Source organism: Heptranchias perlo, chromosome 16 (assembly GCF_035084215.1).
Source record: "Heptranchias perlo isolate sHepPer1 chromosome 16, sHepPer1.hap1, whole genome shotgun sequence".
Classification (NCBI taxonomy): Eukaryota; Metazoa; Chordata; class Chondrichthyes; order Hexanchiformes; family Hexanchidae; genus Heptranchias; species Heptranchias perlo.
The window spans coordinates 21,326,218-21,343,647 of NC_090340.1; the positions used below are offsets into that span (position 1 = coordinate 21,326,218).

General features: G+C 40.2%; 1 protein-coding gene across 3 annotated transcripts in view; it reads left to right on the plus strand.

The window, feature by feature from the left end:
* nup93 (nucleoporin 93) overlaps window positions 1–17,430 on the plus strand; it is a 130,377-nt gene that overhangs the window by 79,884 nt on the left and 33,063 nt on the right. For all 3 annotated transcript variants that reach the window (XM_067997764.1, XM_067997766.1, XM_067997765.1), the window contains exon 4: window positions 14,293–14,355. In XM_067997764.1, coding sequence (XP_067853865.1) covers window positions 14,293–14,355 — 63 coding nt within the window. The remainder of the gene's footprint in view (window positions 1–14,292; window positions 14,356–17,430) is intronic.

The following is a 17,430-nucleotide window of genomic DNA, read 5'->3' on the forward strand; positions in this document are numbered from 1 at the left end:
ACAAAAGAGCTGAATTCCAGAGGTGAGGTGAGAGTAACTGCCCTTGACAGAGTGTGGCACCAAGGAGCCCTAGTAAAATTAAAGTCAATGGGAATCAGAGGGAAAACTCTCCAGTGGCTGGAGTCATACCTAACACAAAGGAAGATGGTAGTGGTTGTTGGAGGCCAATCATCTCAGCCCCAGGCCATTGCTGCAGGAGTTCCTCAGGGCAGTGTCCTAGGCCCAACCATTTTCAGCTGCTTCATCAATGACCTTCCCTCCATCATAAGGTCAGAAATGGGGATGTTCGCTGATGATTGCACAGTGTTCAGTTCCATTCACAACCCCTCAGATAGTGAAGCAGTCCGTGCCCGCATGCAGCAAGACCTGGACAACGTCCAGGCGTGGGCTGACAAGTGGTAAGTGCCTGGCACTTGTCTGGCGCAAATGTTAATGACCATCTCCAACAAGAGAGAATCTAACCACCTCCCCATGACATTCAACAGCATTACCATCGCTGAATCCCCCACCATCAACATCCTGGGGGGGTCACCATTGACCAGAAACTTAACTGGACCAGCCACATAAATACTGTGGCAACAAGAGCAGGTCAGAGGCTGGGTATTCTGCGGCGAGTGACTCACCTGACTCCCCAAAGCCTTTCCACCATCTCCAAGGCACAAGTCAGGATTGTGATGGAATACTCTCCACTTGCCTGGATGAGTGCAGCTCCAACAACAGTCAAGAAGCTCAACACCATCCAGGACAAAGCAGCCCGCTTGAATGGCACCCATCCACCACCCTAAACATTCACTCCCTCCACCACCGGCGCACAGTGGCTGCAGTGTGTACCATCCACAGGATGCACTGCAACAACTCCCAAACCCACGACCTCTACCGCCTAGAAGGACAAGGGTAGCAGGCACATGGGAACAGCACCACCTGCACGTTCCCCTCCAAGTCACATGCCATCCCAACTTAGAAATATATCGCTGTTCCTTCATCGTCGCTGGGTCAAAATCCTGGAACTCCCTACCTAACAGCACTGTGGGAGAACCTTCACCACACGGACTGCAGCGGTTCAAGAAGGCGGCTCACCACCACCTTCTCAAGGGCAATTGGGGATGGACAATAAATGCTGGCCTTGCCAGCGACGTCCACATCCGACGAATGAATAAAAAAAATATTCAGTTGCTAGGTCAATGAGAGCGGAGAGTGACACCATAGCACTAATACAAATTTAACCCGCATACGATCTGAAGTTCCGATGCTTCCAGTCTCGCGTGAGTCAGTAGCTACGATGAATTGCACATTGTGCGTGAGTAACTAGTTGAGCGTAATTTACTGGAAATAATATGTGCACTTGCACAAATTAAAAATTGGCTTTTTATTGTCCTTGTATTCTAATTCCTACTGCTGATTGCGTAGATGGCAATGCAGTACTAATTCTTTTCAAGTAGCTGATCATTCAACATTTCAGTGAGCTGGACAGTAGGAGCCTGGATTCAGTATATTGTATATATATAGGCCCAAGGTGACCATTGTAACACTTCAAATAAAGCAATTGCTTTACTGAATCTACATGACTAGGACCTAACCAAGTAATGTGAGATGCCTGTGGCTTTAACAATTAAATGTACCAATGATGCTACAGTGTGACATCCCCACTGGTTTGGCATGGTTTTAGTGACGAAGAAGGTTTTACAGTGCTAATCATTTGTAGGTTCAAAAATGTATTTTTCAGACTGTGGGGAGGCAGGGAATGAGAGAGGAGAGCTGGTTTCTTACTGCATTGTATTGTAAATAAAGAAGAACCCAACTAAAGTAGAACCCCAAATAAGTTTGTGATACAGTGGAAACGGTGACTTTTTTGTGTTTTTTTTTTGTTCTTAGGATGAGGCTATTGGTGCTGGGAAATGCAGCCAGGTCAAGTACAGCACAGTTAGTTGCAGTGAGGTTCCATGTACTCTGCCCCAATCTAAAAAAAGCATAGAAAATTCTGGAATTGCACAATAGTTCCATCTGTATCTCTCAAGAGAAAACACAGGTTAACATTTTGAACACAAATTTAGTAACCTCAGACTTTAGCTATATTCTAATTTTCTAACCTGTTCTAATTTCATAACTAGCTCCCAGGTTTTCTCTGTTTTTCATCTCCCCATTTTCTCGCATTTGCCTCTGACAATGGCAACAACTTCCATTTATATAGGGTGTTTAATGGAGAAAAACATCCCAGAAAGTCAGTTGTTTCTGCAAGCTGCAGGGAATATACATTATGGTCTTGTATTCCAAAGGCATTCATATGTGTCCATGCATGAAGCGAAGGAGAGAAGCAAGAGATGATGGGAAGGCAGGAGAGACATAAGAAATAAGAGATGCTGAGCAAAGGGACAAAAGATTAGGAGGACTGACCAAAAGCTTGGCCAAAGGGCTGGCTTAAAGGATGATCTTAAAAGAGGGGATGGTTATGGAGAAAACTTCAGTGTGGGGCCCAGGTCACTGAAAGCATAGCTACCAGTGGTGGGGCAAAGGAGGGGGAGACTGGAGTCAGAGGAAGGGCAAGGTTGGGGTTGTAGTGCTGGATGAGGTTACAGTGGTAGGGAGGGATGAGGCCATGAAGCAATTTAAACATAAGGATGAGAATTTTAAATTTTGAGGCTTTGGGAACTGATGTAGATCAGCAAGGACAGGGGTAATAGGCGAGCAGGATTTGGTGCAGGTTAGAAAACTGGCAGTGGAGCTCTGGGTGAGCTGAAGTTCATGGGGTTTAGAGAACGGGAAAGCATTGGAGTCATCAAGTTCGAATGTGTGAATGAGGGATTCATTGGCGGACGGTTTGAGTTTGGGATGGAAACAACAATGTTATGGAAGTGGGAGTAGGTGTTTTTTGTGATTGAGAGGGTATGGAGCTGGAAACATAGTTTGGGATCAAAGTTTGGTGTGCAAAGTGTGCGAACAGTGGTTCATACTGAGACATTGATCAAGTAGGGGATGGAGTTGGTAGTGAGGGTGCATAGTTTGTGCTGGGGGCTAAAAGCTATAGCTTGGGTCTTTGCAGTTTTTAGCTGGAGGAAATTATGGTTCATCCAGGACTGGATGTTGAACGGGCAGTCTGATGGCGCAAAGGCAGTGGAGGGGTCAAGAGAGGTGTTGGAGAGGTAGAGCTGTGTGTCACCAGACTACATCTGGAAGCTGACCCCATGTCTGCAAGGGCCACCATGTAAATGAGCAAGAGGATGGCAAGACTCTTGCATAGCTATTTGCAGCACCTTTTTGTTTCTTTAATTTATTATTTCTTCAATGATTCAGTATTACTTAGATAATGTTACATCATTCCACTGATGTTTCCTCTCAGTGTTTGTCAGTTTATTATTTAAAAATACGCATTCAACCCTTTTTTTCCTGATTGTATTCATGTGCATGTTCGTCTCTTATTTGTCAGTTCTGAAGAAGAGTATGTAATTGAAATGTAGACTCTGTTCTCTCTACCGATGCTAATTGACCTGCTGTGTTCCTCCAGCTTTTTCTGTTTCTGTTCTTATTTTAGGTGCAGACCTTTTTGTCAGAACAAACTGAGTTCTCATGAACGATCTACACGGGAAATGTTAACCTGCCTTTTTTATTTACAGATGCTGACAGGCTGGCTGTGTATTTCCAGCAAATTCTGTTTTTATTTCAGCTTCCTTTTTATCTTTTTTTAAAAAAAAGCACACTCTGCTGCACCAGTGTGACACTTCACATTTTTCGCACCAGCCATTCTGTGATCTGTCTGAATGAGATTGACACTGTGCAAAATTAGGCCAGTTTTGTACTGTGGGTTGAGACTGCAGTAACTGATTTCACATGGGATCCTTACAGCCAACAAACAAGAGACTTTCTTTCCAACAGTCTGGACTGGATTGAAATCCAGTTTACAGAGGTGAAAGGACAATGTGCTAAATAACTGTGCCACCCGTTGTCTGTCATAACTGTTAGCTATGTAACCACATTATTCTGAGATAAGTGAGTAGAAAATCTCTAACTAATATTGCTAAATCATCTGAACTGGTCTCAGATTAGCCAGAATAATGAATTGCTTAAGGAGATTGCTTCGTGCCATAGTGTAAAAAAAATAATTAAATTGAAGGATTTTTTAATCAAGGGAATATTTTCAGCCTAATGTCCTTTCCTGCCCCACCGACAAAAAAAAGTTTCAAAAGTCTTCTATTTTGTAGAAGAAATTATGTTTTTATGATCTTGCACACTCCTGGAAAAAATATTGTTAATAGGTCTCAGCTGATATCAGCTATGGATCCTTGTCATTGAGCAGTTTATTTGCATCCACAGCAAATAATTACTTCTATTTGGTTTTTGTTCATAGTCTGGAAGCCTCCAGGACTGGAAAATTCAATATTGACCAACTGTATGACTACACCTGGTCAGCATTGAATTTTCCAGTCTTGGATGCCCGAAGTGGGATCCAGTCCTAAAATAGATACTAGCTTGAACATAATCTAAGAAATAGGAGAAGGAGTAGGCCATACGGCCCCACATTATACTCCAGCTGCCACCTTCTTGCCCACTTACTTAACCTGTCTCTATCCCCATTGCAGACTCTTTGTGTCCTCCTCACAGATTACTTTCCCACCTAGCTTTGTATCGACAACAAGCTTGGATACATTACACTCGGTTCCTTCATCTAAGTCGTTAATATAGATTGTAAATAGCTGAAACCCCAGCACTGATCCTTACAACACCCCAATAGTTACAGCTTGCCAACCTGAAAATGACCCGTTTATCCCTACTCTCTGTTTTCTGTCTGTTAACCAATCCTCTATCTATGCTAATATATTACCCCCAACCCCATGAGCCCTTATCTTGCCTTATCAAATGCCTTTTGGAAATCCAAATATACTATATCCACTGGTTCCTGTTTATTTACCCTGCTAGTTACATCCTCAAAGAACTCTTAGGGTAATTGTGTTTTAACAAATTTATTTCATAAAACCATGTTGACTCTGCCTAATCATATTATGATTTTCTAAATGCCCTGTTACCATTTCCTTAATGGATTCCAGCATTTTCTCGATGACTGATATCAGGCTAACTAGCTCGTAGTTCCCTGTTTTCTCTCTCCCTCCTTTCTTGAATAGCGGTGTTACATTTGCTACCTTCCAATCTGCTGGGACCATTCTAGAATCTAGGGAATTTAGGAAGATCACAACCAAAGCATCCACTATCTCTGCAGTCACCTCTTTTAGGACCCTAGGATGTAGGCCATCAGGTCCAAGAGATTTGTCAGCTTTTAGTCCCATTAGTTTGTCTAGTATTTTTTCTCTACTGGTATTAATTGTTTTAAGTTCTTCACTCTCATTTGCCCCTTGGTTCCCCACTATTTTTAGTATGCTTTTTGTGTCTGCTACTGTGAAGACAGATACAAAATATTTGTTTAATGTCTCTGACATTTCCTTATTCCCCGTTATAATTTCTTCTGTCTCAGCCTCTAAGGGACCAACGTTTACTTTTGCTTCCTTTTTACATAATTGTAGAAGCTCTTACAATCTTTGCATTGACTCCTAAAGAGTTACTTGCTGTTGAAGGCTGTCAACTAAAGCAAGTTTCTGACCTGAACTGCTATTTCTCTAGGAAGCTATAAGAAATAACAAACCCAATTTTTCCTACATGTTAACATTTTTGATGTATACAATATTTAGCACTACAACACAGTGCGCATCGCTCTGATGAGCAATGCTGTGGAATAATATGTTGTGGATTTGTGCACAAAATTCCCTAAACAGTGAGTTAGAATCAAAGAATTTTACAGCACAGGAGGAGACCATTGCACTTTGTCTGGCTTTGAATTATTCATGTAGACCCATCCTTGTCGCAAATATACCAGCTTATGAAGGCACTCAATAGAAGCCATGTGCTTCCTCACAAGGAGGGCAAATTAGAGGCCCAGTCGCCCCAGGCCACTCGCATTTACTTATAGTCATCTATAGAGTGGTATTGCCAAAGGCCTGGGACCCAGTTTCCAGTCCATCCTCTTGAGTGCAACGGCATGTGGAGTGGGCAGGGGAGATTATAGGAGAAAAATAAATAATATGCCCTTTGATAAAGAGCAAATGTAATGTTAATCATTATTGTTTCTCTATTACACTTACTGACTTGTCTTTCTTCAACTTTACTTCAAAAAATGTCTGTACTTCCTGCTTCTCGTTCGCTGCCTGTCTCTTGTTCACTATCTGTGTCTCAATTCTCTGTTCTTTTTCAGGAGTTTTCTTGTCTGGATATAATTTCTTTTACCAGTCTCTCTGATTTTTAAAATTTTACTGTTTTTTCTTTGCTGGTCAGGCCTCTGCATTTACCTTGTATACTGGTGAGTCAGAGAGCCAGGACCTGTTCACTTCAGTGTTCATGTTCTCGTACTCATGCAGATGTGACATTATGTAGCAACCATAAAGTAGATGTGAGACATTACAGGTCATTCCATTAGTTGATAAGCCAGTGTTGTCAATGCAGCTCACTAGAGCAGCTTTGTGGCTGCTGCCATTTTGAACAGAAAGTCACATAACAAAACCCCAGAAGCTTTACAGTGCCTGAATTCTGGAAGCTACATTATAACTGGTTAGGAGCTTGAGAACAAAATCCACAACAAATGGAAGACTCCAAGAATTAGTTGGTAATTGGTAAAAGTTTACATGAAAGCAATTATTTTTAAATTTGCAATGTAAAAATGAGGTGTGAGATTCAGTTTCAAGTTTTCCAAGTCCCTCAACTAAATTCATTATTAACGCATTGCAGTGGAATGGGCTAAGCTTGGCTACAGAAGATCTGAATTAGATCAAAGATCTAGATTCAGAAATTTGTTCAAGCTGTGAAACTGCAACTTTTCTTGGCATCTAAATTGAGTGCTCAGAATAGCTGGTGTGGACTCATGATTACTAGCAATAGTGATGTCCCGGTATTCAGCTGGTTGTAGGATTAATTGCTACAGTGCAACTTAAACTCAAACTCACCTTTTCCCCATGTTAATTGAGCCCTCATCAATATTGCCATCCACTTACCAGTTTGAAATTGGTTATAGACTGTTGCTTGATGGGCAGACCTGGGCTAGAACAAAACCAGATTTTAAAAAAGTAATTATCACAAGCTTGTATCTTATCCAGAGCTAAAGTTATTTTGTTTTGGTGTGGGGGGGGGGGGGGTGGGTGGTAAAGAAGAGTGAGAGGATTTGGTAACCAAATTCTGGCTTCCCCAAGGCCGCTTCCAGTCAGAATCCTCAGCATCATTTTTTTTCTTTAATACCCCTGTGAAGTTAGGGTCTACACAATGCTTCTCTTCCAAAAATATTAACAAAATATTTATCTCGGGGTTTGATGCAAGCCTGTAATAATGCTTACCATTCACTTTGAAAATAAAGAAGCCTGTTGATGAATCTCAACAGTATTGTTGCACTTATTGTACTCTGACCCTTCTGGTGCAGCTGATCAACAAGCAGGAGGATGGTGCGCAGACATGAGTGTTGACTTTTCCATAGCTTGCTTCTATAGCCGTCCACAATGAGGGGCAATCTCCTTGTAACTGCACTGAATATTAAAATGCAATAGTGAGGCAAACAGTAACTGGAGATGGCGTGATCTGCTGATGTCTGTCATGGGCTGCTGCTTCAGAGTAGGTTGCAAATGGGGTGTTGGGCTCTTTGCTGTTGCCTAACTAAACTGTCTTTGATATGATACGATTACAAGTGGGATTTACAATGGTAAAAAGACGCTATCAGCAGGTCAGACAAAGAGTGGCTGCATCGACCTTACCCTCAAGCCTTTAATAAATCACAAGGGACAAAAAAAATCTTGCTAATAGGGATTGAGGTAGATGATGCATTGGAGATGGTGGAACAAGCCGGAAGGATAGTATTACCCACAGTGTGTGGAGAGAATGGAGGCAGGAGAATGGGGAGGGGGTGGGGGGTTAAATTCACGCTAATGATTTAATGGTAGCCTAAAGCTGCTGCCAGGTCAGATTCATTAGTTGCTGACGTGGATGTGCAGACAGGCTCGCTTTGTACTGGAACATGAACTTGCTCAGCTGCAGCATGACAATAAAAGCTGCTGTGTCATTGGCATGGAGGATGGGAATAGAGGGTGAAACTGATAATATATTAAACATAAATGACATGAACATTTTCTTAATTTCCATGAGCTTCATTAATTTCAAGATGCTATGATTTTTGACCATTACACACTCTAATGTTCTTTGCCTTCCTCCCCCCCCCAAATACCTCCAATGAATTGAACCTGAATACTTTGTAAAAAGAAAATTTAAGCATTATTCAGCTTGCATGTGCTGCCATACGATAGTTGTAGAGAGGACAGGGAAAGAACATGGTCTCTTGCTTCCTTGAAGCAACATTTTCCTGAAATGGTATCCTTCAAATAACCCATTGAGTATGTCTTTTTGCACCCTTTTACACATTCCCATTTGCAGCCCTGTGGCCATTATATAGGAGTATGGTGCTGCCTGAGTTAGTCATTTACTCATGCTTACCCTTATTGTAAACCAGGTTGTGGAGATAAAAGAACAGCATAGTAACCTATATCACCTAGTCCCCTTCCCCACCACCTCTCTTAAGCTGAGGGATGCTAAGGCCAATTGTAAGGGTGGAAGGCAGAGTTCTAATTTGTGAAGTTGCATCCAATGGACTCCTGAACGTTAATAATTACACCTTTTGGGCTAATATGTGTATGTATAGTCAGACTTTGCTCCAACAGACTGTACAAACCTCTTTACTAAAATTAACTCCAATCCCCATCACCACTAAAGTTGTGATATTTGGGAGAGGAGCTTTACCACAATAGGATTACTTCTATTACTGCTCTCCAAATCTGTGATCGATATTTGATTGGGAACACTTAAGAAAATGCTTATCCGTGTGTTTTATTGTCATTCTCAAGGTGAGGGACGTCAGTTCTGGGGAATATAATAATTCCTTTTTTGGTACCCAGTGTCAGCATTGAGCACTGATAGGTCAGGAACCAGATAGTGAGTAAGGCTTCCTCCACTCTGTCCTACTGTGCCTTAGCAGAACTGCAGTGGAACATCTACTGTATCAGTGTGACATTTCTTGCACCACAGCATCTTATGAAGGAGTGAGGAAGAACTATGGGCAATTTTCTGCTGTGGGCCAATGCCCCCAAAATGATAGGCTGTGATAGAAAGCTGTATTTCATTAATCTTGACTGGATTCAAACCAGATTTTAGAGATGAAAAAACAGCACACTAACTGATATCATCCTAGCCCTTCTCTTTCCCCCTCCCCACCCCGTAAATGTTAGGTTTCCCAGTATTTATGTGGATTCTGAAACTGACATTTGTCCTGTAGCCTGGGGCTGTGTAAAATATCTAAATGGCAAATGTTTAGAATCAAATTGAAGCTATTCCCATTTTGACTTCACAAAACCTAAGTTTCCATATTTGGGACATTTAAAATGGCCGGCAGTACCGACCTATCCTAGTGAATGGTCAGGAACAGCCAAATGTTACCCCGGAAATAAAAAGTCTGACTTGAGATTCTCACAAGCCAAGAAGACATCAACTCTAAGCCACTTGTCTTTCATTTTACACGTTAAATGTATTGTAAATTAGAACAACTGATACTGTGACTGGTTGTAGAAATTCGTCTTTGATCTTCAAGTTTGTCTGTTGATTCTGGTGAAAAGGAATTGTGTGTTTTTAGCAACATACAGTGACAGCCGTATAGACAGGCTGGCTGGGATTGAATAATAAGGCTGTAATTTAAACCATGGGATCAGATGACACCATAAATTCTGAGAGCAGCAAGTGCTGTTTATTGATGCCATCTGAACCCCGAAATTAAATTACTGTCTTATGCTCCCTAAAACCGATCCTGTTGTGTTTCACAAGATATGCTGAACCTGTCTTTAGAACCTATCATTCTGGCTGTGCTGTTGGTTTTGTCGGTGGGAAACTGCTGACATTGCTACAGAATAATTGTACAGTGAGATTCACAGCATAATTCAATAAATCAAAGAATTATTTTTACCATTGTGTTGTAAATTGATTGAGAATGAAAAGCTGTGCATAAGCTATAAGACTTAATCTCCCAAATTGCATCAGTTGGTCCAGCTTTTGGGTATAAAATGGGTTAATATAACTTTGTCGTTTTATCAAAATGATATTACATATCATTTTTTCCCCAAATACTTTAAATTTTTTTCAAAATGGCATTCCCCCATGTAGTAGTTAAATGGTTAAAATAAATGCAATGTAAATTTAAAAACTTAGCTCTGAAGGATTGGACTCGCACCATCGGCCATATGCAGTCGTTAGTTGGAGAAAGTGCTTCACTCTGACCTGAATTGAATGAGTGCTGCTGTCTCTAGAAGTTTCTATAGCTTTCTGCAATTTGATGACTGCGCCATTACCAGATTGTATAGAATAAACTAGCCTGATTCCGATCATTGAGACTATCTTTCACTTTAGGTCTGTCATAGCAGCTTTACATCTCGATAAAACCCTTAGTCTGATCTTTGAGGCATTATTATTCACCTTGCTAGCACTGTTACATAGGTACATGGAAATTAGTCCAATAATGGAAACTGGGAAACATCACAGAAGCTAGACTGTCCAAACCCAAATCAGTTTGGGATGAGTATCATTGTTGACTTAAAACCTTTAATCAAACGTTTTTCAGTAGCTGGATTGCACATTGACATTATTTGTGCTATTTACAATGTTGACTGTGATAATATATGATACATAGATATTAATACAATACAGCAGGGCACTGAAATTCCTTTAGTTACATTATTAAGTAACCTGTGGATCTCCATTAAAGAAAAATCCTACCAATTTAGTTGATATTCCAGTTTAATTTATAATCTACCTGCTGTGTTTATCTTAACATATCTAGTGTAATAACGCAAAGTCATCCATTGTTCTATGATACTGATGGTTAATTTTGGCAATTAACAAAGTATTACAAAGGATGTCATTGTAGACTGAACATAAGAATGTACAAGATTTTTTTAATGTGGCGTGCACTGCTGATTTTCAGGCTTGGAAAATGTAGATTGTAGCTGGAGAGCACAATCTAGTTCTCATTATAAGGCAGCATTTCAGCGTGATCTGTATTGTGTTCAAATGGCAGTGACTATTAATTCTGCTGCATTTCTCATCTGGGCTTGGCCAGTGGTTAGAAAAGATAGTTTGTGATATTGGTGCCTGGTTAAATAGCGAAAGCTGGTCAGTCTTGCCGCTGAATAAGGAAAGGGAGAAATCGCTACATTGCTATTCCATGCTTCATGACATATGCTAATAAAGGCTGCTATCTTAAGAAAATAGCTTCACATCTGTGATTAAATTGTGCAGCTCCCAGTGTTGCATCATTCTGCAGCCGCATTTACCTCATTAACTAAACATGACAGCTAAAAGGATTATTAGCCTGATTTCAAGACAGGATGTCGGAAGTCATCAAAAATTCCCATTATCATAAATTGCAGTGGGCCAGGGGAGAGAAAAAGGTTGAATCATCTTTTCTTCCCTCCCCACCCCCCCCCCCCACCCTCCTCTCTTTCCCACCCCCCACTTTCAAATTGATATGGTACAGTCCTTTAACAATAAAAAATCCCTGTGTAACCCTAAAACCGTAGCACACATCACAGCAGCCGGCTTCGGATTGCTGAGGTGGTTTCGGAATTCAGCTTTTGCAGTACTGTGGAATGGGTGAACTGCAGTGCACGCATTCGTGAAATAGACTCAGCTGATTGTCAGCTCCCTAGACACTGAGCTGCTTGTTAATTATGCTCCCGGACTGTTGACTGTATCAACAGTTCTAGGAATCTGTGCTTTTTTTTTGCTGTACAAGGGAGCTACAGCAACAAGATATATGTTAAGCAGCATCAGAAACTGATCTGGAGCATGAAGCACCCCAGAAAGGCCTTGAAGTGCATTAGCTGTATTATTAAGTAGAGCATCGTCGTACATCTGACGGACCGAACTCCTTCAAGTGCGTCCATTGAAACCGTATTAGTTCTTTTTTTGAAAAAAAGGTGTATTCTCCAGGTAAGGAAGCTGATTTTTACATTTCTTTAGTCATGCCCTGGCCATGTAGAAACCGATGTGTAACAAATTTAGGGTGGGGTCGTGCTGCGTCTTATAGCCGAAAGCTTCGTGTTGCGTCGCTCTGCTTATCAGTTGCCATTTTCAATTGTTCTGTTTCAAGGAGTGTACCATGTAGTAAGTATGAAGGACTGTTGTGTCTTTTAGTAATTTGAAATATGTATTTTTTTTAATTCTTTGGCTGTGGGAAGAATTCATTTGGTTGCATATAGTAAGTCCTTTAAATGCAACTCTTTGTCCAGGTTTTCTGATGACTGTGGAAATGGCAGCTGTACAGATGCTGGACCAGTAGCATTAATCCTGCTCCTTCACTCCCTTCAGCTGATTTTCCTTAACCCCCTCCACTTTTGCTCCCTTTTTTAATCTTTCTTCGAATGTTGCACAGCAGTAAACTATATTGATGACCCAAACTGCTAATGCCATCTTTTCCCCCTCTATCTCAGGCTATTGTTTCCTATTTTTAGTACTGAACTATTTTCTTCTGGTCTAAGTACATTAGGAAACCTGACAGGAATACAATGCTGGTATTAAATGTGTCTATGCAATTTCACTGTTGCCTTTTTAAGTTCACTGGTGAAATTTCTCATAAAAAGACTTTGTGTGAAGGTATAGCCTTGTGAAATGCATCATTTTACTTTGGTTATCAAATTACAGCAATACTGAAGGCTTGAATTCATTTTAAATCTTTTAATTTAAAAAAAATGTAATGCAAAATGTTTTCACTAATTTTTTCTTGATTATAGTCAATCACTTAAAGGTGATTATTCTTCGTGTCATTTAATCACCTGCAAGAAATAATGAAATTGATTGAGATGCCGCTTTAGGGTTAGCTGGTTATGAATGTGGATTGCTACATGTTACCGTTAGCACATGAGGTTGTAAAATAGTCATTAAAGCTTGTAAATAACAACTTTTATTTGGTCAGTATGATTATGGTTCATGACTATTTTAAGTGTCTTGGCTGCACTCCTTTTTATTTTAAAAAAAAGTGTCCATTCAAAGATATTCTAATTATCCATTGTTTCAAAGGACTTGCCTCTGAAGACATGGGTGTGTCAAGTAACTGCGTCATATACAGCCTGTTTGCAGTTTGAAGCCATTTCTACATTTTTGCTTCTAGTATATTAGGACGATTAAGAAAAACCCATCTCCAGTGTGAAGAAAGAACTGGAATAGATAAGTGTCAGGAGAAATTGCAGTTGCAATCATTATTAACCCAATTCTGATTTGTATCAACCAATTCTGATTTTTATAGTTTCCTTATTGCAATATTATTTAGAAATATACAGTACAAATTGAAAACAGATGTGGATTAGCACACCAAAGTTATTTTACAGTTGTGCTTAAAAATCCTTTTAAAGTGCAGGAAATGGCAGTGCGGGTGAAGCGCCATTTCTATATTAAAAAAAACTTACAAGTTTGCAGCATCATCCTAGAAATTGGTATGCCAAGGCATGAGTCATTGTCCATTTGACTTCCGAGATGGGGTGGGGTCATTTGAATGATTGCTGCACCATTGAGCACATGCTGCACAGAGTAGGAGGCCAAATGAAGACAACTCTACAGTTTGGGGGTGGGAAATAACAAGAAGATGATAAAGAAGCTAATTAGGAGAAAAAAATTCCCACTTGTCATTTCCAGTGATGTTCCTTAAGGAGCAACGGAGATGCCTGCAAAGAGAGATGGTGGGAAGCTGCCATTTCACCTCATTTTTCCATAATAGCCTTTTTGTTCATGTCAGAATAGTAGCTGCTGGGTTTTGCCCCAAATATGAAGCAATAAGTAGGAATATATTGTCTAAATAGACTACATTCCCAATGCCACAGTGTAAATGGATGTGTTAAGCATCGCTCGTTAAATGCGTAGGCGAAAGTAATTCTACGTTCCTATTGAGAATGCCTGGTATTCAGCTGCACTATAAGCTAATAATGGTATTTAGCAGGATATAATTTTAGATTTTTGCATAGTTGCTGCAGACTGTGTGTGTGACACAAATTGCTCAAGGCATCTGTAGATAACTGCTTTCAGCAGATTGATAATATGCTATGGATTTTTTTTTTAGCACCATTCTCTGGATTTACTAATTATGCAGACTGTGCAGTGATGTGCTGTTAGTTCATGCCGTGGTGAAGCCTAGTGTGACAGCATTTCAAGCACTGGCATGACACTGATGTGACTTTCTTTACCCTCTAGGGTTTTCTGAAGAATGAGCGTGATAATGCACTGCTGTCAGCTATTGAAGAGTCCAGGAAGAGGGTAAGTGAAATTTTCCAATAGCATTTTAATACTATTCTTTTAACTCAATCAGACTGTAAAATGCTACTTTATTGGGACCAGCAACAGTCAAAATGAAACAAACGCAATGTTGCTACATGACATACATGTACCCAATTTTCCTCGGTTTCCGATAAAATGGCAAAATGTTTTTGCATTGGAATGGCTGGGAGCTTGGGTACCTCTTTATAATATTGTTAAAAGGAACTTGGTTTTGATTTACTTTTGAATTGAGGTGCTTGGACTCTTTTTTTCAGATTGAGCCATATTTTTGGTGTTCTGCAATGCGCAGTAATTTTGAGGATCTAAAACAGTATGGTGTGGCGTATTAGCGGAACAATAATGGATTCACCCTACGCCACTGGAGTTGAATGTTTGAGTCCCTGCAGTTGATGGCGCACAAGCTCACTGCCTAGTATGTGGGAGCAGCTTTGTCAGTTCTCCACCAAGTCACTAGGTGGCTTATCTCATTGTACTGAAGAGCTGACAATTGAGCTCCCATGCTGTATTGTAAATTGTTGTCATTTCAACACAACTGGAGAGCTGCATTGATGTTGAAATCCATGGAGAAGTCCATGGGACCAATTTGCCTGTCCTCTCCATCTAAAGGATGCAGATGGGTAGCTTTGATCAGCAAAGGATTAGTTATATAAACACACGCACACACCCCTTGACAAATATGTAAATGAAAAAATTCAATTTCCTTTCAAAAAAATAAGTAAATTGAGCATAAAAACCTATCGAAACATTCAAAAATACCTGGGATTTAGTGCTTGGAAAGGACAGATGAATGGAGCATGGCAGTATTTGAAAGAGAACATGAACAAGTTTTTTTAAAAACTTTTAAAAATTCAATCTCCATTTACAAAATTTTGAAAAATTGTATCAGTTAAGGTTATGGTGCAGCTTAAGTAGTGAACAGAATGAATCTCAAATTTTTATTCATTGATTTTTAAACATTTATCAATTCAATTAGATTTAGTCCTATTGAAAGGAATTGAAACAGGAAACGCTTACTTGTAATATGCGATGCATAAATTAGATTTGAATTTTGTTCTGCAATATTTTAATTTTCAAAACAAATGGCTGCAGGAAGTCCATTCAAAAATATCTTTAAATACTGGCCTAATTTATAACCTGGAGCTGGCAGTGTTAAAACAAAATGTTTCCAATTTTCTCCTTTCCTTTCCTGTAGCTGGCTGGCTCGTACTGACATGTACTTTGGCACTTGTCAGCCCTTTGGCACCTCGCCCAAGTCGCCGTTCTTCACGTGTGACTGCAGAGGAGACTTTGAGCGGTTGGGCGGCATCATGGCCGAGCCCAATACTGTCCTTGTGTGACGCCCATGCAAGCGTGCTTTCCAGCAGGGGTCACTGGATAGCTATCGGAAGCAGGGACCATGGCTTGGGAGTCTTCCTCCTTCCTAGTCTCTGAACATGAGGCCAGTTGTAGCACTCCTGCTGCCATGGCTGGGATCAGCTACGTCGGACGAGAACAGAAATCAAACCTGGGACTCTTGTGCTCACTGCCTTACCACACAGTACATTTACCCACTGAGTCAGGCAGTGCATTTGCACACAGTCAGAAAGATGCCAAAAAAATTCCTTTTTTTAAAGGAGATAGAATGTTGTAAAATAAGTTGCTGTATTTCATAGAAGTAGCCTGGCAGAGTCCCTGACAAAGCATTTTGTTTGAGTAAATTATCAAAGTTTACTATATTTAAAATAGTCATGTTCTCCTTAGCATATAAGATGTTTAAATAAAAGCACCTCTACAGTGGACCATAAAAGTGTTTGGACAGTGACACTCAGAATTTTTTGAAAACTTAGATCAAAGGGAAATAACGAATCCCTCTTTTTCTCTTCACATTCCCCTTCATAAATATTGACACTCAGTTGCAATGTCTACATGACTAATGGCTACACCACTCAGTCACCCATGGAATCATATCCCAGCAAGAGTCACCACTTTCTGGAGAGGAGGGGAAAAATATATATACTTCAAATATTGTCTCAATTTTGACAAACCTTTACCATGACCATGGTTCAGGGTGATTATACAATGGAAATGGGGGGGGGGTTTACGTATTTCAGTTAGCATACAGTATTTTGACATTTATGTGGCACATGAACATATAAATGAATAGATCTGCAATAATTTGTCAAATTAATGCAGCAACCCTAATATGGCTTATTTAGTGTCTGCAATACCGTTCACATATATAAAAAACTATAACATTGATCTGTGATCCAACATTATTATCATTTCAAGTTGTGATTTTGCTTACAGCTTTGGTGTATAAATTTAAGGTTGTATGACATTTGAGAATGTCTGCCAAAAGCCATTGAAAGGTCACCCAGTGACTTGTGCTGCATTGTTTCTTCATGAAGTCAAAAGAAATCATTTCTTTGTTAATGCGGGATGACAATGGTCAATTGAGGGCTGGTTTTAGCATGCAATAGCCTCCAGACTTTTTCTGAAGAAGCCCATTGTGAATTACATCAATCAACAAAGGATACAAAATGTCCCACAGTTCTATATGTTTAAAAAATAATTGTGGTGTGGGTGGGTGGGGGGGGGGAAGGAAGACATAATTGTCTTGGTCCAGAAAGGTGAGAAAGAAAACTTTGACTGTTGATCAAATAAGATTTCAGCACCCAGGTTGCCAAATAGTTGAAAGGAATGTCCTATATCTGACAGTGAGATGAAAGTTGCATGACGATCCAAGAAAAAGCAATACATTTGGCTAGAAATTTCAAGAAGACATTGGTGTCCTGTGATTGACTGACTGCCTCCATAGGCCATGTGCTTGTGACCGGTTTCTGTCACAATCCATGAAATGGATAGAACAAGACACTCATCTAATGCTCACCTCCGATACTCGAACCTTCTCATCCATGTATTTCCTTAAGAGCTATCAGCTCACTGCTTTGTAAGTGCTGGAACGGTCCATCCAGTCTTCGAATTTGATTCCAATAGGGAATATTTGTGTCATTTATTGGGATAGTGTGAATGCCCCAAAGCTAACCTCATCTCAGCAACTGTGGTCTGTGATAC